The sequence below is a fragment of the Haliotis rubra genome, unplaced genomic scaffold (assembly GCF_003918875.1).
Source record: "Haliotis rubra isolate DU_JTF1 unplaced genomic scaffold, ASM391887v1 Scf225, whole genome shotgun sequence".
Taxonomy (NCBI): domain Eukaryota; kingdom Metazoa; phylum Mollusca; class Gastropoda; order Lepetellida; family Haliotidae; genus Haliotis; species Haliotis rubra.
In genome coordinates this window covers 1,043,027-1,065,743 of record NW_025766281.1, presented here as the reverse complement: position 1 = coordinate 1,065,743, position 22,717 = coordinate 1,043,027, and the positions used below count along the sequence as shown (strand labels likewise).

At 40.3% G+C, this 22,717-nt stretch overlaps 1 protein-coding gene and 1 long non-coding RNA gene across 2 annotated transcripts in view; both read left to right on the top strand.

The window, feature by feature from the left end:
- Nucleotides 1-16,582, top strand: part of LOC124277662 (protein yippee-like 2) — a 50,654-nt gene extending 34,072 nt beyond the window's left edge. Inside the window, exons 2-5 of the mRNA XM_046713394.1 lie at nt 3,257-3,781; nt 10,945-10,988; nt 14,150-14,258; nt 14,440-16,582. Of these exons, the coding sequence (XP_046569350.1) occupies nt 3,677-3,781; nt 10,945-10,988; nt 14,150-14,258; nt 14,440-14,529 (348 nt within the window). The 5' untranslated portion in view covers nt 3,257-3,676 and the 3' untranslated portion in view covers nt 14,530-16,582. The remainder of the gene's footprint in view (nt 1-3,256; nt 3,782-10,944; nt 10,989-14,149; nt 14,259-14,439) is intronic.
- On the top strand, nt 1,466-22,514 carry LOC124277665. Its single transcript, XR_006898887.1, has 2 exons — nt 1,466-1,503; nt 20,270-22,514. It is a non-coding gene; the product is annotated as an uncharacterized LOC124277665 (long non-coding RNA).
- Nucleotides 22,515-22,717: the final 203 nt, after the last annotated feature.

Here is a 22,717-nt window from a genome sequence, read left to right as displayed (position 1 = left end):
GTAATTGCTAATGACTGACTGTACAGTGAAGTTGTTGTGAGGTACTGTTTGTGTTTGGGTTGGCGTAGAAATTTGGATGTATGATGATGATGATGATGATGATGGATGATGATGATGATGATTGATGATATACGTAATAGAGAAGGTAGTGTGTATTGTTAAAGTAATTGATTTTTATAGAATCATATTTATTCAGTCATACTTCAGTGTAATCAATTTGTTTTGTTCAATGTTCAATGAGTGGAGTGAGCCCTGATAATGTTATTTTATGACTCAGATTTAAATAAAACAGTATATAACATTGAGTCAATGTAAATAGGAAAGTGTTCATTGTTAACAGAAAAAAAAACATGTTTCGGAGCAGAATCACGTCCCTGATATATTCCTGTGTGTCATTATCGTTTTCCCTGATTTGTTGCTGTGAACTGTGAGTTCCAGTTAAACAGGCAGTGAATGTTGTTATATTCTTGATAATCACTATTCCTGTTGCTTTATGAAACCCATGAACAGTCAGTTAAATGTATAATTTGTAATTCATTCCAACGCCTAACACATGTGTCGTTAAATGTAAATTTGTAATTCATTGATACGTCTCACATTGTTTAGTGGAATCAGTCTTGGTTTGTGAGAGCAAGTGTTAAGCTGCTATTAACAATATTACCGCTATGTACATTAGTGGTGGTCTGATTAATTGAAACAATCGAAGATTGGTCGTAGTGACTAAACGACCAAGCAATCGATCATAATTTCTCATAATCCAACACAAACAATTCTGGAACACTTGTTTTCATTAACAATATTTTTCACATGGTTGGTTTTGTCTGTTAAATTTCGTAAGCACTACAAGCTCGTTTCAAGTCATGATTGAATTTATCTTAAAGATTCCAGGAAATTTATGTTCCTAACATACCAGTCATCCTTTAAAGATATGAAAATTTGCCAAAGAACCCCAAAAGAACTACATGTTTTTTTTCCTTATTTCTATGTTCATTAACAAATTTCATAAATGACGCTAACCAATTATTTTCGATGATTGATCGGTAGTAATGAACCAATCATCAATTATGAGATTTTAACCAATGCCCAACACTAATGTACATCTTCAGGGTGTGATTGAACGCAATTAACAAAGTCACAGACCTGTGAAGATCCTGGCAAGAATTTGTTTTCAACAACCCATGCTTGTCATTAGAGGCGACTAACAGGATTGGGTTTTCAGGCTTGCTGACTTGGCTGACACATGTCATCTTATCCAACTGCATAGGACAATGCTAGTGCTGTTGATCACTGGATAGTCAGGTCCAGACTCGATTATTTACAGGCCGTCGCTTAACAGCTGGAATAATTGCTGAGTGCAGCGTTAAACAAACAATAACGATGTCACTGAGTTAGGTCACCTGATTGATGTAGTATCTCGTATAGCTACCATAGTACCCATGGACCTATGGGGCTGTCGGGTAAAAAAAGTGGTTAAAGCGTTCGCTCGTCACGCCGAAGACCCGGGTTCGATTCCCCACATGGTACAATGTGTGAAGCCCATTTCTGGCGCCCCCGCCATGATATTGGTGAAATATCAGCTGGGGTCGGTGTTACCTGATGAGGGTCACACATTTTTATGCATTACATGATGACTTAGCATGACAAAACTGCCACAAGCCCTATTTGCATATCAGGTGATGTTTCCCTAGTTTGTTGACAAGCAAGGTTATTATGAAATCTGAGCAGACTGACCTATAGAACCCAGTCAGTGCATTTTGCATATTGTTTTTCATGCTGCTTTTGGCAACAGTGGGAAGCAAGACAATATATGTTTATACTTCATAGCGACCAGACCACCTGTCTCCATGGTGCTCCATGACACCAGTGTAAACAAGGGGTACTGGTTAATACCTGAATAGAAATATATTTCCCTTTATCATGTGTATTAGGATTGTCTTAACTAGTTAACTGACAACTGACTCACACCTGTGAAGATCCATGTTAAAAATGGTCTTCAGTAACCCATGCTTGTCGTAAGAGGCGACTAAGGGGATCGGGTGGTCAGGCTCCCTGACTTGGCTGACACATGTCATCGTATTCCAGTTGTGTCGATCGATGCTGATGATGTTGATCACTGGATTGTCTAGTCTAGACTTAATTATTTACAGACCGCCACCATATTGGTGGAATATTCTTCAGTGTGGTGTTAAACAACAAACCAACCAACCAACCAGATGATTATATACACACACACACCCAAACACAAGCAAGCATATTGCTATGTAAACACAATAATCTAGACACCACTACTTTTTACAAGCAGATTATGACAACTGTCTGAACATGCTCAGGGTCTGCCAAAATTTTAGATCGGCCACAGGCAACTGAAGCAGATTGTATTGTTTGTCAGGCGATCTCACATCCCGAGTTGGAAAGTCGGGCAAGTTTGGCATTGATTTTCAACACCCAGATGTGTCAACACAGTGCATACTCTCGCGGTGACCTTTTGGCTCAGTGAATCCTGTAGAGTTCTATTGATACATGTATCTCACAGAGATTGGTTTAAAGTAACTTTCAACAGTGTTTTGGTTATACTTCATGAAAGCCTGTAGCCGATATTTATTTGTGAAACGTATGGTGCCAACATACATTTCTAAACCAAGGAACATTCTCTGGCAGAATGTTGAGTTCAAACCTATTATCACTGGCCAAGGAACATGAATTGTGAACTTATACAATTGGGCCGTCAGTGCCTCCTTTAACTTTTAGAACCATGTTTAGTTTCTATGGTTACTTTAGTGTAGGAGAGTAGGCCCTTAGGTTGAGTGGCGGCATTCTCACGACAAGCTGGAAAAACAGTTTAGGATCTCCTTTTGATAAATTCTACATTTGCCTTGGTCAAACGTGATTTGGTGTAGCTTCAGTTTGTATGAGTTTAAACCCCTGGTTCAATCTCTGGTAGGTTTGTGCCAGATCTGAACCCATTATTTTCACAAAATCTATGGTTAGTTGATCAATGACCTGGTTGTTAATATGGTACTTTTCCATTTGTTTTGGCGGGAATATTCTGTCTGCAATGGGATTGGTTGACAGCTGACAGTTGACAGTGAGGAAGGACATCTGTTTATCTTAGGATTGTAACATTGAGGTCAGCCAGTGCACAGACTGAATGGCTATGATGTAATAACAGTAGAAGGCTTAGACATATTCACAATGATAACTGTGGTTAGTCATTTCTGCCTTTGTTTGAAACCTAACCTTTTGATTTTTCTTTCAGATACAGTGGCCCAATGAGTCCAAACTGAAAACGTTTAGACGTCTGCTACTTCTAGAGATCAAACCAGTTTCCATCTAGAAGTCCCAGCTACTCTGACACGGAATCAACTGGGACTTATTCCTCACCAGCCCATCATTACTAGTACTGACGACAGGTCTACAGACAGAAGACCCACGTCCACGGATCTGAGTGATTTCCGTAACTCTTGGTGTACCTGCATCTATGGTGTGAGCGACTCAGCTGACAAGGAGACAAGGTTCGGAATTTCTTTCCTCTGCTAGGTGTACCTGCATCAGTGGCGTGAGTGGTTGCGCTGACAAGCAGACTGGCCCCCCTGCTCCCCCCACGACTAGCAGACTGGCCCTCCTCCTAACCCCCCTGCTGCACAGCCAGGGTCCATGTCTGTCAGCTGGCGTCAGGATGGTGAAGACGTTCCAAGCCTATCTTCCCAGCAAGTGTCACCGCACGTACAGCTGTGTTCACTGCAGGGCACACCTAGCCAACCATGATGAGCTCATATCAAAGGTGAGTGCTGGGTCTTAAGACCTGTGATCCCATCGTGATATCACTGGAATATTGCTAAAAGCAGGGTAAAACACAGGGTACTGAATAAAAACCGAAATCACACCCTGCCTGTGTACAATAGTACAAGTCAAGCATGCCTTGCTTGAGTGGTGAGTTTTCATCTACCTATTGATCCAATGTTCATTCTGATTTAGTGGGGGTGGGGTAGCATAGTGGTTCAATCGTATGCTCATCACGCAAAAGACCCAGGTTCGATTCCCCACATGAGTACAATATGTGAAGCCCATTTCTGGTTTCTCGTGGCATGATATTGGTGGAATATTGCCAAGAGCGGTGTAAAACCCAACTCACTCACTCACTCACTCACTCACTCACTCACTCACTCACACTCATACATGAAGATCGGGCTAGAATTGGTCTTCAGTTACCCATACTTGTCGTAAAGGGCATATCCTGGTATTGGGTGGTCAGACTCACTTCATCGCTTGTCATCGCATCCCAATTGTGTAAATGAGTATCTTGTAACTATAAGAGTCCCTTGTGTCATGTGTAACTGTAAGAGTTCCAATGTATGCTTTGTAACAGGAAGAGGTTTGTAGTGTCCCATATGGTCATAAAAGCTTCTCTGTGTCCCATGTTATCATCCTATGTAATCTTATAGGTCAACTGTATACTTTGTATCAGTAAGGGGTAGTGCTGGTATTGGCATACAACCTGCGATACGATACATCATGACACTAAAATTTTAGTCACGACGATATATTGCCTAAGTATTGTGCACTGAAGCTGCGATACGATATGAATCGATATAAGGGTGGCGATACGATACGTATCACGATACTAAATTTTTTAATTCTAACACCAACTATAAAACACCTTAAGATAAAAACAAAACTATTTTAAAGTATTTTGTCAAATTCCGACAGCGTTTTTCAATGTTCGTTCGGAAATGAGATAATTAAGTTTATACACAGACTTTGTGAATGTTAATAAAATGCGAGTGCTATGTTTGACACAGTTCCTGACGCAAGAATTTCCGAGAAACGTATGAAGGGAAAATAAGTATGCATATATTTTAATCATCAAACAAAGTAAGTCTTTCTTGACAGATATCACGATTCAGCAATATTCAAAGTAAAACATCGATGTATGGTGGCCCATTTGAAGTATCGTATCGGGATATACGACAGTGTAAAACTGTGTATCTATTCACTGTATCGGCGACCCATGGATCGATGCATGGTTTATCGGCATCTGGCCATTATATCATCGCACACTACCGACCCCGAGGTCACGGTTACTGAGTGTTACTGTGTTGTTACCATGGTTACAACTCACCTGCCTCATTATTCACCTAATCACTTTTGTCACCTCTGATGTTTATCACATGTATTGTCAGCCCCAATGCCCGATAAGTCACATGTTTCCCGTTAACCTGACGACAAGTACTTACCTATTGCTTAATGAGAAGTTATTGCCAGTGCTTATTATTCCTGTTCTGACAGCAACTCCCCAGATGCACAATTAGTAGGTTCCTTAGTTATGATCAAACCGAAGACGCTCTGACCTGCCCGTACTAAAACCGCTGTTGGGCTGCTTGTTCATTACAGCCGGTTGATGCTTCTGATTACAGGGAACCCTTAAGGCTCATGCTTTTATCTCGACCTGATCAGCGGACGATATTCAGCCCCAAGTTTGCATCAAATGTCAGTAAAAATTCCCAAATGGGAATAAATAACAATTCTCAATTAATGTTGATGTTTAAAACCAATGTAGGTTTGATCAAGGTGACTTTCACTGAAAACAGGGCCAATAAAAAGAAATTTGATTTTACATTATTCTGCTGAATACAAAATTAACATACCTCTGGAATTAGGAAAATAAAAACTTTTCAAAACTAACAGTTCAGGATTTTAGCCAAATAAGATTTTTTCCAATTTCCTTGCCAGCCACTTGGTTGAATCAAGCATAAACCCCGAGGCTCATCTTTGGCTGATAAAGCTCATGTGGTTATTTCGCATGTTGATCCTAAGTTTACATCTACCTTCCTGACTACGTATGTGTGTCGATCTCAGCAAAAGTGTTTCCCCGGGGTTATATTCAAATCCCCATTTAAGCACTTGTTGAGAGTTAGCACAGGAGTAGAAAATGTCTATCGCTGGGAGGATTTAGCACTTGTACTTGACCGAGAGTTGAGTGAATGCTTCTGGTGAGTATTACATTATATAAACGGATGTACTCGACGTAATGAGATCAGTGGAATAGCCGCTCAGACGCATGACCTACTGACTTGACTCTGGACCTGATGACGGTGTTATAGTTACCTGTGGGGTTAAGGTGAGCAGTGGGGTGTAAAGGGACATACGGGATGTGTCCAGCTGGATGTAGGAGACCTCTTCTGTTGACATGGGATACAGGGACCTCTTGTGATGGCTTAGTAAAATGTGGGACCTCTTAACCCCGAGTAGACACAGGACACCTCTTACAGTGACACGGGAACCCTTCTACCCTCACAGATATTTCAGACCTCGGCTGGTGACACTGTCAATAGTAGGATACTGGGTTATCAATAGTGGGATACAGGATGTCTATAGTAGGATACTGGGATTCAAACAGTGGGATACTATGATGTCAGAAGGAGGCTACATGGGTGTCCATATTAGGACACTGGGGTGTCAGTATTAGGATACTGGGGTGTCAATAGTTTGATACTGGGTTATCAATAGTGGGATACAGGATGTCAATAGGAGGTCACTGAGGTGTCAATAGTGGGATACTGGGGTGTCAATAGTGGGATACTGGGGTGTCAATAGTGGGATACAGGATGTCAGAAGGAGGCTACATGGGTGTCCATATTAGGAAACTGGGATGTCAGTATTAGGATACTGGGGTGTCATTAGTTTGATACTGGGTTATCAATAAGGGGATACAGGATGTCAATAGGAGGATACTGAGATGTCAATAGTGGGATACTGGGGTGTCAATAGGAAGATACTGGGGTGTCAATAGGAAGATACTAGGGTGTTGATAGTGGGATACTGGGGTGTCAATAGGAGTATGCTTGGGTGTTGATAGTGGGATACTGGGGTGTCAATAGGAGTATACTTGGGTGTCGATAGTGGGATATTGGGGTGTCAATAGGAGGATACTTGGGTGTCGATAGTGGGATATTGGGGTGTCAATAAGGGGATACTTGGACATCAATAGTGGAATACTGGGGTGTTATTTGCAGGAGACAGGCCTCAATAGTGGGCTACTCCGATGTCAATACGTGTCTACTTGTGTGTCAACAGCAGGTGTATGAGGTTTATGACCTTGTGCAGTACGTGATTGAAGGTCATTTGTTTAAGTCCACCTACTTTCAGTTCATTAAGCCTGGGCTTTAGCTGAATAGTGTGGTGTAACCTAAGAGGGCCAGTCCAGAGAAGTAGAACAAAGATCAGGTCAGAAGTTCTTTGTACACACAGTTTTATAAGATTATCTGGTTAGTACAACTCCTGATTGAAGGTCAAGGGCAGAAGAACGACTTTCGTTTCACAAAACATATTAACATGGTCGAAACTTCTCCTTGTTTGTCAGGGCGATGGGGTAGCCTTAGTGGTTAAAGCGTTCGCTTGTCACGCCGAAGGCCCGGGTTCGATTCCCCACATGGGTGCAATGTGTGAAGCCCATTTCTGGTGTTCGGGGTTCGATCCCTTCATTCAGCTGGAAGATTGCTGAGTGTGGCTCAAACAACGAACCAGGCAACCTGATGTCCAGGACTCCATGTCTGCTTATCAACTTAAACCCTGGGTGACATACTTTTTCCCTCACCTACACCATGGTCGGACATATTGTTGTGTAAGACTTCACCATCCAGCCTGGTTATAGGACTGTGGAGCAATACCCACTTGACCACTGGACTTATTATCTGCAGCCTGGACGATGGCCAACAGGAGAATGAACCACATAAACCCTGGGTGACATCCCCTCACCCACACCATGGTTTGTTGTGTAGGACTTAGCTTCACCATCAGCCTGGTTATAGGACTGTGGAGCAATACCCGCTTGACCACTGGACTTATTATCTGCAGCCTGGACGATGGCCAACAGGAGAATGAACCACATAAACCCTGACTCCAAGGGCCTATTTCTGGCACACATTACTAGTCATTGTGGTCTGTAGGAGCAATAAGACAGAGTGGCCTTGTGTTGTTGGTTCCCCTGTGTTTTATGACCGGTGTCTGAACCTGGGGACAAGCTTCATAATAAATCATTAATGAGATTAGTGTTTGGCCTGGCTTAGTCTGTCTCACAGTCCCTGAACTACATTAATTTCCCTACTGCCAAGCCCTCTCTGCAGTGCTAAAGCCCTAAATAAAGCAAGTCTAGATTTCCTCAGGTTCAGGTTCTGAATCTCTGGTCTCCCTTGGGCTCCTTTTCAATATAAATGGGCTTGTTTGTTACTATCAAAATTATATATATTCAGAGACTAAGCCTTAGTCTAGGCCTGGCTTTGAGGAGTGCTTTGTGTGGATTTAGGGTAATGATCAAATAAAACCCTTATTCTTGCATATTCTTGACAGCTGGACGAATTTCTTTTACTGTTTGTGAAATTACAGCAGGTTAAATAGCCTGTTGTGTTATATGGTTGCCTGAAGGTGTATATGGTTGCCGTTAATGATGTTGAAACCGCTTCCTGTATCTCCCATCAAGCCTATGTCAGTATCAACTCCCCATCTGCTGGGGCTGTTGGTGTTTGAGTGCGCTCTTACAGATGCTACATACTGGTTGATATTAATGATGTTGAGACCGCTTCCTGTATCTCCCATCAAACCTATGTCCCAGTATCAACTCCCCATCTGCTGGTGCTGTTGGTGTTTGAGTACAGCCTTGCAGATACTACATACTGGTTGATATTAATGATGTTGAGACCGCTTCCTGTATCTCCCATCAAACCTATGTCCCCATATCAACTCCCCATCTGTCCCAGTATCAACTACCCCATCTGCTGATGTTATGTGCTTCATCAACTCCCCATCTGTTGGTGTTTGAGTACAGCCTTACAGATACTACATACTGGTTGATATTAATGATGTTGAGACCGGCTCCCATCAAGCCTATGTATCTCCCATCAAGCCTATGTCCCAGTATCAACTCCCCATCTGCTGGTATTTGTTGGTGTTTGAGTACAGCCTTACAGATACTACATACTGGTTGATATTAATGATGTTGAGACCGCTTCCTGTATCTCCCATCAAGCCTATGTCCCAGTATCAACTCCCCATCTGCTGGGTTTGTTGGTGTTTGAGTACAGCCTTACAGATACTACATACTGGTTGATATTAATGATGTTGAGACATCAAGCCTATGTCCCTGTATCTCCCATCTGCTGGGTTTGTTGGTGTTTGATGTCCCAGTATCAACTCCCCATCTGCTGGGTTTGTTGGTGTTTGAGTACAGCCTTACAGATACTACATACTGGTTGATATTAATGATGTTGAGACCGCTTCCTGTATCTCCCATCAAGCCTATGTCCCAGTATCAACTCCCCATCTGCTGGGTTTGTTGGTGTTTGAGTACAGCCTTGCAGATACTACATACTGGTTGATATTAATGATGTTGAGACCGCTTCCTGTATCTCCCATCAAGCCTATGTCCCAGTATCAACTCCCCATCTGCTGGGTTTGTTGGTGTTTGAGTACAGCCTTACAGATACTACATACTGGTTGATATTAATGATGTTGAGACCGCTTCCTGTATCTCCCATCAAGCCTATGTCCCCATATCAACTCCCCATCTGCTGGGTTTGTTGGTGTTTGAGTACAGCCTTACAGATACTACATACTGGTTGATATTAATGATGTTGAGACCGCTTCCTGTATCTCCCATCAAGCCTATGTCCCAGTATCAACTCCCCATCTGCTGGGTTTGTTGGTGTTTGAGTGCAGCCTTACAGATACTACATACTGGTTGATATTAATGATGTTGAGACCACTTCCTGTATCTCCCATCAAGCCTATGTCCCAGTATCAACTCCCCATCTGCTGGGTTTGTTGGTGTTTGAGTGCAGCCTTACAGATACTACATACTGGTTGATATTAATGATGTTGAGACCTGGCTTCCTGTATCTCCCATCAAGCCCTATGTCCCAGTATCAACTCCCCATCTGCTGGATATTAATGATGTTGAGACCACTTTTGAGTCCCATCAGCCCTGTCCCAGATACTACATACTGGTTGATATTAATGATGTTGAGACTGGCTTCCTGATGTATCTCTCCCATCAAGCCTATGTCCCCGTATCAACTCCCCATCTGCTGGGTTTGTTGGTGTTTGAGTACAGCCTTGCAGATACTACATACTGGTTGATATAAATGATGTTGAGACTGCTTCCTGTATCTCCCATCAAGCCTATGTCCCCGTATCAACTCCCCATCTGCTGGGTTTGTTGGTGTTTGAGTACAGCCTTGCAGATACTACATACTGGCAGATACTACATACTGGTTGATATAAATGATGTTGAGACCGCTTCCTGTATCTCCCATCAAGCCTATGTCCCCGTATCAACTCCCTTTCTGCTGGGGCTGTTGGTGTTTGAGTGCAGCCATACAGATACTACATACTGGTTGATATTAATGATGTTGAAACCACTTCCTGTATCTCCCATCAAGCCTATGATGATTTATGATTGTGTTTGTGTTTTGTGTTTTTCAAGAAATCAGATAATTCTTAAGCTACTTATTGAGTTGGTTGGTTGGTTGTTTATTACCGCAGTCAGCAATATTCCAACTATATGGTGTAGTCTGTAAATAATCGAGTCTGGACCAGACAATCCAGTGATCAACATCATGATCATCGATCTATGCAATTGGGATATGTCAATTGATATGTGTCAACCAAGTCAGCAGGCCTGACCACCTGATCCCATTAGTCACCTCTTACGACAAGCATGGGTTACTGAAGATCAGTTCTAATCCGGGTTTTCACGGGTCCAATTGGGATGCGATGACGTGTCCACCAAGTCATTGTAATAATGCTACAATGCTTTGATGACAATATATGTTGTATATAACATTGATGTATGTGAATGACTTTCTCAAGTCCTAAAAAGCTTACACAGTAAAAGATATTGACATCCATCTTGATACCAAAGTTTGACCATTAATATTTTGTTTGTTTCAGTCGTTCCAAGGCAGCCAGGGTCGGGCATATTTGTTCAACTCAGTGTAAGTATCTCGCCAACAGTCGTCAAGTCATAGGGGTGGGTACACATAGCAATCTAGTGTGAGTCATCCCGCCATACAGTTACCCGGGGGAGAGCTTTAAGGGCAAGCAGATACCTATGCCATGGTTTCATGGATTTTTTTTGTTAATGTCTGATCAGTTAAGTTTTATTTTTGTGAATATTCTCAGCCATTATGGGGCTGGTGGGATAGCCTAGTAGTTAAAGCCTTTGCTCGTCATGTCCTCATGGGTAAAATGTCTGAAGCCCATATCTTGTGTCCCCACAGTGATATTGCCAGAATATTGCTAAAAGCGATGTAAAACCAAACGCACTCACTCACTCACTCAGCCAATATAAAAATAATTTGGTAGTAGTGAAGCTAAACTTTTTTTAAACATTTTACAAAGTATTCCTAGTGTTGATATGACATAATTATTTGAGACAAAGAGTAACGTCTTGAAATATGAAAGAATTAAAATTCTTAATCTCATTCTTGGCATCCACTGCCAAAACAACTAAAAGATTGCTTCAAGCTGAAACCACCCTCTTCTGCACCAGTGTTGAAAATGTGGCATTAAAGTCAAGTGAGCTACAGTGCCTAATCGAAATACAGATCAACTATTGGTCCAATGTTTATTCTGACTTAGGGGTGGTGGGGTAGCCTTGTGGTTAAAGCATTCACTCGTCATGCAAAGACCCGGGTTGGTTCCCCACATGGGTACAATGTGTGAAGCCCATTTCTTGTGTGCCCCGCCTCGATATTGCTAGAATATTGTTAAAAGCGGCATAAAACTAAATCCTTAATGAATTCAGTTCTTTATTTGTGATCACTGGAATCAAATATTCATGAATGTTTTTAAATGGAGAGATTTTAATTGAATTGGTGCAAGGTGCAATTTCTCTATTGACAACCTGCACCAGTGCATGTTCAAAAATGGCTGGTGCAGGTTGCCTTTAGTAACAGGTTGCACCTGGCGTAGGTAACAATATATCCTCCAACGTCTTACAGCTGTCATTGTGTGTTTTTATTGGGAAGTAAGTGGCTGGAAGTAACAAGACTTGTTACAAGCATAAACATGTGTATAGTCATTAGTCATTTATGTAGCAGTTGTATAATTGAGATTTATGAAAAAAGGTAATGCAATATTGAAATAGAGTCATTCATCATTATCATCATGGGATCTGGTTCTGTTGAATGTCAGGGGTGGAAATAACTTAAAAATTGCTAGTGTACTCCGGTACAGTGGCACATGTAAAATCACTTGCCCTGATAATTTTTCCACTATACCGGCCGTTTTCTTGTTGATTTTTTAAATAAACAACATAATTAACGTTGGAAAGTCAACTGGACACCAGTACAGTGTGATATACAAATTTGCATGCCTGACAGAAAAAAACACTGGACTCGGGCTTCGGGCAATGGGTTATTTCCACCCCTGAATGTATCTGATACTCAGTGCTAAACAAGAATTTATGTTACGTTTTAGAACCAGTGTGGTGCAACCATAACTTTGATGGTGCAGCCAAACCTATAAGCCAGGCTGCACTCGGTGCAGGTACTGAAACAACAAACCGCACCCTGATATACAGTACAACCAATGTATGATACTTGTAAAACAGCCCAGGTCATCAAGTACACTTAATTAATTCTTCAACAGAAGCATCCTTTAAGACTGTTATTCGGATTCATTCAGAAAGTAATATCGTAATTATTGACAGCATCATGGTCAAGGTCATCTGAATGCATTAGCATCACAATTTAAAATGTTCAGCATATGTACATGGCAGATTTTATTCTACTCAAATGAAGTTAAGGATAACAACCGGGCCCTGATCAGGTAGTCCTTGACAGATTAACTGCAGTAGAATGAAAGAATGGGGTGCTCCTTCACTGGCTAATGGGATAGCCTAGTGGTTAATTTGTTCACTAGACACAGGCAAAAGTTTGGTTTGATTTCTCAAATGGGTACAGTGTGTGAAGCCCATTTCTGGTGTCCCCACCTTGATACTGCTAGAATATTGCTAGAAACAGTGTAAAACAGGACTCGCATAACTTCTTCTGAAGCCAAGACGAAATCCGCAATCTCTGTGTGAAATGTTTGGCACACGTGGCCGTTGAACTCCTTTCTGTAAACTCAGCTACCCCTTGAGGTAATTTCAGAACAGATAACCTTTCGTCCGAGTCTGACATTTGAAAGCATGTGCTTTTTAATTGGCTATTTTAGTGCATGTGTTGTTTAAATGCCAGCCTGCTGGTTTCACTATACACACAAGCCGTGTGCCCCTCCATGCTTGTTTAGCCGCAGGAGGCTCTTAGCAGAGTAGGTTACATTGTGGTCAAACTGTAGGACAGTCAGCATTCAGATGAGTGAGTGAGTGAGTTTGGTTTTATGCCACTTTTAGCAATATTCCAGCATTATCATGGCAGGGAACACCAGAAATGGGCTTCACACATTGTACCCATGTGGGGAATCGAACCTGTGTTTTCGATGTGACGAGCGAACGCTTTAACCACAAGGCTATCCCACCGCCCCTCCGAAGTATGAACAATCTACTGGTTGCACAGATACAGCTGAAATATTGCTGACTGTGCATCTCTGATCCTAACAGTGTGCCTTATCACATTTTAGTTATACTGTGAAGAGTTGTCTCCCTTTGGTATGCTGGAATCTTGTGATTGTGTGTTTGAATCCCAAATTACGTCAGTTATCTCCCTTTTTAATGTGGCCATCGTGTCCTCCATTCCTGCATTACAGTGAAATCGACCTGACGAATTATATTCCTAACATAAATTTTACTCCATTAGTGCCAGCAAGGTCTCTTCTATTCGTGAATTTCAGTGAACCTCACCTGACAATATCTTTCTGAAACAAATGTCATTCCATTTGTGCAAGCAAAATCACTTCTATTCATCCATTTTATCTTTCATGTGTACGTGAGTTTCAATAAATCTGCCATCCAACTGCCCTCCCTTTTGCTGAAGGGGCAGTGGGGTAGTTAAGTGTTCGCTCGTCACGCAGAAGACCCAGGTTTGAATCCCCCTCATGTACAGACCATATCTGGTGACCCTCATCGTGAAATTGCTGGATTATTGCTAAAAGCGACTTAAAACTATTTTTGCTTGTTCCCTCCCTCTTTGCTAAATTGGAGTCTTTCTTGCAGTGTTAATGTGGGCTGCGGACCAGCGGAAGAGAGGGTGTTGCTGACGGGCTTGCATGCCGTTGCGGACATCTACTGCGAGTGCTGCAAAACCACACTGGGCTGGAAATATGTGAGTTTGTACATACAAGTTAAACTTGCAGATGTATTTTTAATACAGTAGTTAAAGCGTTCACTCTTCGATTAAAGAACAAACCAACCAATCCATTTACAGACTGCCACCATATAGCTGGTGTGGTGTTGAACAACAAACAAAATAAACAAATATTTGATGCTGTTCTTTGTGATTTCAGGAACATGCATTTGAGTCTAGTCAGAAGTACAAGGAAGGGAAGTTTATCATCGAGCTGGCACACATGATCAAAGACAACGGATGGGACTGACTCTCCATCATCCCCTCTCATCATTGATCATGTGATCTGTTACCATGGTTACAGTGTACTGTGTTCCCAAGTCAAGTATGATCGTGTGACCCTCCTCACGATTGGACTGTCTTGACTGGGAAGAACACAAGACGGTTTATTTAGAGTCGATGGTGGCAATGTGTCCGCAACTCGAACCGAATCCACTTAGAGAGCTGATTCTGGAAGAGATTAGATTCCGAGTTTGAGACTGTTTTTCAAAATGGCAGACATTTTTGTCTTGTCTGGATGTCAAGTGGGCTGTGACAGCTTCAGCGGAAATGTCAAGATTATCTTCAGACCTTTTTGTCGTCTGCATATTGTGAAGTACTTTTGTAATCCGCACTTGTAGACAAATCTTTGTGAATGTACTTTCGACAGGCTTAAAGTGTGTTTTAAGATTTGTCGTCGAATGTAAGTCTGCAAAACTTGACCTTTTCAGTCTGCTTTTCTTTGGAACCTTCATAAGAACTTGTGGTGATGATTCTAGGGGTTTTACAATACGCCTACTTCACATGGTCAGATATCGAAGCACAAAATGACATATATTGTGGTACTCAATTCCTACTATTTTTGTTTGAGATTTTGTGTGGCCTGTCTGACAGTATGTAGGTATTACCAACCAGGTTCTGTGTAGTTCACATGTTTCTTTACTTCAGGCTTGTTTCAAAATTACTATTATAACAGTGATACCAGATTTAGTACTTCGTTTTGTCACAGACAGAAATATAAGGGTAGCCTTGGTATTAACCTGGACAGGTTTTCTTGCAAAATTTTAGATATTACTTTTCAAAGAATATTTATTGCGATTGTACATACATAGTAGGCGTATCATGGGTATATTTTCAATATATCGATAAATCGGTGAGATCTACGCCCCTTACAGAAACAGAATCATTCATCCACATAGATTGAAGGATTTCGCACAATTCAGCTGAAAAGGTGAATATTAGTTGATCTGTTTCAACAATGCAGATTTTCAAGAGGACGAATATGTGAACCTGTGTCGGACCTTGCGGAGAAAACTTCACTTGAACATCAAACTCGGATCAGCTCGTTAACTTATTCCTGGACAACACCAGTGGGAGACCCTCGGGAGTTCCATTGTGCTAAACGTTTCAATTATCTGTGATTTTTCTTGAAAAATGTTGTACATATCTGTAGTAGCGACACAGTGCTATTCTTGTCATCAATAGTCTTCAGCTGTCGGTTGCCACGGTAACAGTTGTATTGTTAGTCAGTCTGCACTGTGCATGGTCAGCCATTTTGTTTGTCAAAGGTGCTTTCAGTTCAACAGCTTGGCCATAATGTCCTTCAATCAACTTTATTCTGTATGAAATTTAGTGTTGATGAATATGAATATTGTTTGGATTTAGAAAATGACGTATGAAACATATATTTCTCAGTGTAAATATGTTATTTGCTTGCTGATGACAGAATTCAGTAAGTGATACATACCAAGTTGTGATAAAACATGACAATTACGGAATTTCGTAATGGTCATATAACGTTTAGCATTATTCGGGAAGAATGTTACTCTCTCTGACAATATACTTCATAGTAATATTTTCAATAGCTTCATTTTCGATGTGATAGGTTTCATACAAACAGACCATGATCTTTAGATTGACCGGAGATGGACATTAACACTAGCCCTTACAGCAGTTTTGTTAACAATAAGGGACTGGGGGGTAGCCCAAAGGTTAAAGCGTTCGCTCGTCACACCGAAGACCCAAGTTTGATTCCCGACATGGGTACAACATGTGAAGCCCATTTTTGGTGTCCCCCTGCTGTGATATTGTTGAATTTTGCTAAAAGCAGTTTTATAAGATAAGATAAATTTCCAAATGGTTTATAGTGGTAATGATGAGTATTGGGCTAGTAGACGCAAACAGTTAATCTCCATCCCTGGTCGTTACATCTGTGTCGTGCAGGACTGGCGGTAGTATTTCTCAGTTAGCGTGTGCAGGTTCCACCCTGATAAGACCCAGTGGTACTGTGTTCTAAGTGACGTCAATACAACCGTACACAACAAGTGTCCATCTTTGTATATGTGCTTCATATGGGTCAGGCCGACAGAATTCACAAAACTGACTCTTCATGCCATAATCATTATCATCATCATAATCATCATTGTCTTCACAGTTTTCATCAGTTTCCGAATCCAGATTCATCACTCATCGTGACAATCATTATACCATTAGCGTACTTGCCGTTCTCATATATAAGACAATATCCAAATTTTGTCGTATTTCATCCGCAATCATATTCAACCCTTCATCACAGTCAGCAACAGATATGTCATGAAACAATCTATGAATAATTAATTAATTACTTCCAACCAAGTCAGTATGCTAGAATATGATTTAATTTGTTTGTATTTTTAGTTCCTTTGAAGCGTAAGGATCCTAATCATGAGCATGCATGAGTGGGTTGACAATGGCGCTTGACAAATATCCACTATTATTATTATTATTATTATTCTCATTCTAATGAACATTTTTGTTGTGATATGCCTTGGTAAAGTGCCGAGAGTTCGGACATCACTGGGTGACTCAGTTTGTGTGGAATACTATCAATACCTCACAGGTTGTAGTGTTTATCAGTGATGGTGGAATATAGTGCATGCAGACCTGTGTATTGTTGGTAATTGTAAAACACACACTTGGGTAAAAAACCTACACTGTATTTTATTGGTAAAGAGTGCTTAGAAAATACAGCAGTGACGACAGCACCCACCATTACAGAAAAAGGATGTAGTTGTATATTTTGTCAATATTTCACAATCCTTAAATAATTGATACATTAGCAGTAGAACTCCTCTACCATATGTCAGGTCCAGACCGATTATTTACAGACCGCCGCCATATAGCTGGAATATTGCCGATTGCGGCGTAAAACTAAACTCACTCACTCACTCCTCTGCCATAATTTCTTGGCTATAGCGGACACATAAGGACAATGAGAGTCTGTATTTTAGGGGGAAAATATTCAATTGTTATGCCCAGAAGAAAATCTGTATCATATCCCTTCAGCAAAGTCTGGTAGGAATGAACGCGTATAAATAAACTTATAGGCAAGAATTTATGGATGTCAACTTCTTTATTTTGAGGAATGTATTCTTACTCCATCAGTTAAGTCAAAATTTGAAAAGCACTAGTTCATATAGTAGTGAATATATTCTAGCCCCCAAAAGATTAGATACCACCATGTTTTTCGTATTGCAATAGTCAATCTTGTCATGGCATAGCAAACTTTCGATCCTATTGAGGTTTTGTGAAATATTGATAATTATGTTCAACATTTGTCCTGCCGTGTGACTCGAACAATCGTGCATGCTGTAAGTCAAGGCTGCTCAGACATTCCAAATCATACCCAAACATTCGGTCATAAACATACATGGCTTTTATATAGATTAACAGTCTTGAGAATAGTTTCCTAAAAACTATCTGTGACTTGTCTTGGGTTTCTCTTGATATTGAAGATGTATAGGTTAGCCACTAACCATGTGATATTAGATATTTTACAGCTACAAATTTCTCCCAAACTGCTGATGTTTCCATGGAAACACTTAATTTATTGAAAATGTTTGTCTTAAACAGTAATATGTTTATCTGTTGAAGGTAGTATTGTAATTTCTGTGATCGCATAGCTGTAGTTAAAAAGCACTCATAGTTCTTTTCGAAATGTCAGATAACACTATTTTCAAAGTGACAATGGAAAAAGATGTTCTTTTATGTTTTAACAAAATATGTTGGAATCGATACTGGAAACATGAAGTTTGATGTAAAGAAGTGTGGAAATCTGGCCAAACATGTGTAACAATGTATATACGTATGTGCTGTGTTCATGTGTGGCTGGGTTGGTCATGGGCTTGGTTGGTTTGTAGCGACCTCTGTTTGATATCCAGTTGCACATGTGTGATAACTTGCTGCATATCTCATCCAGTTTAGGAGCTTCTCAATAACTACTGTGTTTGGTTAAGCTTTAGTATCATTGTCCCAAAATAAGTTTAGTCCATCTTTGTACAAGAAGTCACTGTTTTCCTATTTAACAATAGTACTATTCATTTTCTATGTTAGCTCTGTCAGCCAAAGGTTTAGTCAGAAAGCTTGGACCATCAACCAAACCCTAGAACATTTTAATCTGGACCAGTAGTTGAAAGTACAATATGTCCATTAGTGGCAGGAACCATATGTTAACATTGCTTATCTGCCTTGGTGATGTCAGTTGAAAATATTGTTTAGACGTGCTTCAAATTATATATTGGAGAAGTAATGTTTCATTGGCCCTATTCCAGCTATGCTTTTCAGACTACAACTATTTGAAGTCTTATTTTAATGTAAGCTCCAGGAAGAAACTGTCTGAGTGTCGTCATCTGATTTTAACTTGAATCATTGACTTCCTGATCTGAGGTTCGACACCTTGTCCACATAACCAAAAAGGTTATTACAGCAATTTAACTTAATCTTTTAACTTGTCCTCCTGTGAATATGCAAGCATCACACATGTGCCGTCTTTCCTCAATTAGACACCCGGTATCTTGATTTCACACAATCAGTTGATACGTAGTGTATTAGAGGCCTGACGTCTATTCTGTTTAATGCTGGCTCAGTCATAACACTCCGAATCCCAAATTCTACAGTTGTATGAAGGGTACCAATACAAATGGCCATTAATAATCACAGTCATTTCCCATTATGAAATAGGATTAGAGATCTGGCCCCGATTTCTCGAAACAAACTTAAGTCTGAGTCACAAATTTGAGAAAACGGAGGAAAATGCATTTGCCAGAATGAACTGAAATCGATATTAAACTCAAACATAGTAGACAATTTGAGTTTGGTGGATAGATTACTTAAGTTGTTTGGGCCTTTTAATTTTAAAAATGCAGGTGAGTTAAAAATTCATCTGTTTCAAATTGTCAAACTCAGTTTGAAATTTGAGTAAAAACTTAAGTTTGTTTTGAGAAATCAGGGCCTGGTCCTAGATTTTCGAAGCTCTCCTAGTGTTAGGATGGTCGTAAAAAATCCCAAACAACTTAAGTAATCTATCCACCAAACTCAAATTGTCTACTAAGTTTGAGTTTAATATTGATTTCAGTTTATTCTGGGAAATGCATTTTCCTGTGTTTTCTCAAATTTGAGTAAAACTCTGACTTAAGTCAAAACTCAGACTTAAATTTGTTTCGAGAAATCGGGGCCTGATATGACTGTTGATGCAGAGTGGATGACTCAGGATCGATTAGATGCCAGCATTCAACAGAGGAGATACGGTATTTAACTATTACCTGTCCGGTATAGCGTTACACTCGTTGTCTAGCTCTAGTGCTGCAGTGCTATATATACTCATGTGATAGCTCTCACCTTGGTCAACTGAACTAGTCTATGTTGTATTGTAGGTGGGCTTTATGTTTTGTGATGTATCTGTAGAGAACTGTTTTCCTAAAGGCTGTGGAGGTGCTGGTTGTGTGCATATACATGTATGGGTAGTGTTGTGTGTGCATCATATTAACCATTTATATTCTTCTGAGGCATTTCTGTTTGTTTCTAACACCTTTGTTTTGAGCACACAGTTACAGAAATCTTTAACTTGCCATCCTTGGAAATCAAGGACTTCTTGTTGCCATGGTAGTACACTAGATCCAGTTTTGACTATGGTCATGAAAAGAATTATTGTTAGCTTAGGGCTCGGTGTGGTAGCCTATTGGTTAAAGACCCAGGTTCGATTCCCCACATGGGTACTAAGTGTGAAACCCAGTTCTGGCATCCCCTGCCGTGATATTGCTGGAATATTGCTAAAAGCGGCATAAACCTAAACTCACTCACTACTAGCTTAGACAGTTAATGATGTTTTAGTGTCCATTGAACAGTTGTTTCCTTTGATGGGTGTACTGTTTGTGAAATCGGGTGGTCAGACTCGCGGACTTGGTTGACACGTCATCGGTTCCCAATTGTGCTGATCGATGCTCATGCTGTTGATCACTGGATTGTCTGGTCCAGACTCGATTATTTACTGACCGCTGCCATATAGCTGGAATATTGCTGAGTGCAGCGTAAAACTAAACTCACTCACTCACTCACTCACTCACTCACTGTTTGTGAAAGGGCTGGAAATTCAGATTTAGACATGGCCATGTATCTTTAATTCCCCAACTCATACTTTTTCCTCCCAGATAAAGCTAAGGTGCAGTGACATACAGTTTGAAGCAGCATAAAACTACATTCTCTCACTTCACAGTGACTCACCTTATAGTCAGCCAGTGTCAGATTTACTCTCTGATTTCCCAACATCTTAAACTGGCCAATCACATGTATGGTCTTATTCTTTTCTTATGGTGATTGGCTAGTGTCAGTGGACCTAGTGTGTTGCCATGGTTACTGGGAATCTACTAACCAATAGTCAGTGAGATGCTTGACCCATAACAGTAACTTCATTTGTTAATATCAATCAATTCTCAAAACTTCACTTCCTTTTTGAAGGGATTAATTCACCAGAATGACCTTTTGTGATTTGAATTTTACAAATGCATATTAAGCTTGGATTTGTTTCCCAATTGGTAGTGACCTTGGTAATGAGGTAACATTCACAGCAGGTTTTCAGATTTCGTAACAAATGCCATTTCTGTCTTGTTTTCCTTACTTATCTTTGTCTTATCTCATTTTCTTTTTTATATTTTTTGAGACTTGAAAAAGTCTTGTTGCGGTTCAGCATTTAGTAGCTGGTACAATCATTGGTCACACACCCAGCATCTGACTCGCTGCTTCTAGAACAATACTGCACCCTTGTGCCATCACTTGTATAAACACACTGTCCTATATAGCTGAAACATTGCTGACACGGCCCCTGGCACTAAATCACTCTATCAAAGTAAACCCATCATTTCAAAGTCTTCATCAAATTCACGTTATTTCAAGAAGTTAATATCATAAAATTTGGAATAATTAGTTTTCTACACCATACTGACATTTATTTATACTACTAAACGTTTGCTAAGCATGAGATCAGCTTTAATGAAAGGTGGGATCCTTGGCTGATGTTGAGTAGTATATACCTATAGTTATTCTAGCTGTTACATTATAAGCTTTTTTCATAAAAAAACATTCTTCAGAATCATGAATCGGAAGACAAATTTTTGTTGAGTTTATATTTTGAAAAAAATCAGCCAATGTCATTGATGCACAAGTAAAATTGAATTTCATTTTACATTTCATTGTATTTTTTTGAAAAATTGAAAAATAAGGAGTTAATTGAAGTTGAATTATCCTTGGATGGAGTATCCATCATTGTGCAGCTAACAAATCTGTTGATGTAAACACTTAAAATTCTGTTGTGGACAGTTTTGCTACATCATGAAGCTAACTGGACATCTCATAACACAACCCTCGATAATTGGAATTACATGTGTAGATAGAGGTCATTTCTCGGTCAACTGAAGGGACCATCTCAAATGTTTGGAGACCTGCAAATGCTGTCATGCCACTAATCGATCAACAAAACTTTTGAGATGGTCCCTTTATGAAATCAATCACCTCATCACCGACGGATACATCAATCTCGTATGTCTTCGGGGCAATAATCAAAAGTAAAGTTAAAACCAAATATTCATATAAAAATTCATTGTTTGCTAATTTAAAATTTAAAAAAATTTAAACTAACCTTTATTATTATTGAAATTAACCAAATCAAGCTATGTGTGGCTTGCCATGGTTTGAATCCTGGAAGCTATCCTTGCAAAAACTGCCTACATCTAACTCTTATTCCTCTGGTTCAACGACCTTCATCACACTGTCTTTCCCTCTGTTGCTCCTCCCTCATCCCATTCACACTATCTCTCTATCTCTACTGTAAGTGGAGTTGACTCAACTCCTCTCAACATGATGTTGTATATGTCTGTCAACCATCAGTCATTAATTTATATATAACGATGTACGCTTAATTGCTGTACAATAAATACCAGCATAACATCTCGGTGTTCGTTTTGTCTTTTTCAAGTGACTACAGTGAGTCACATGGTTCACAGGACCTTCTTGTCATGGGTTTGAATCTGTGATTCCCCTTGCCAGGACCATACCTATACTCTTTGGTCTCACAAGGTGGATGTCTAGTAGCTAGAGTGTTTGCCCAGAGAGTGGAAGGTCAGTGGATCAAACGCAGTGTCGTACCATAA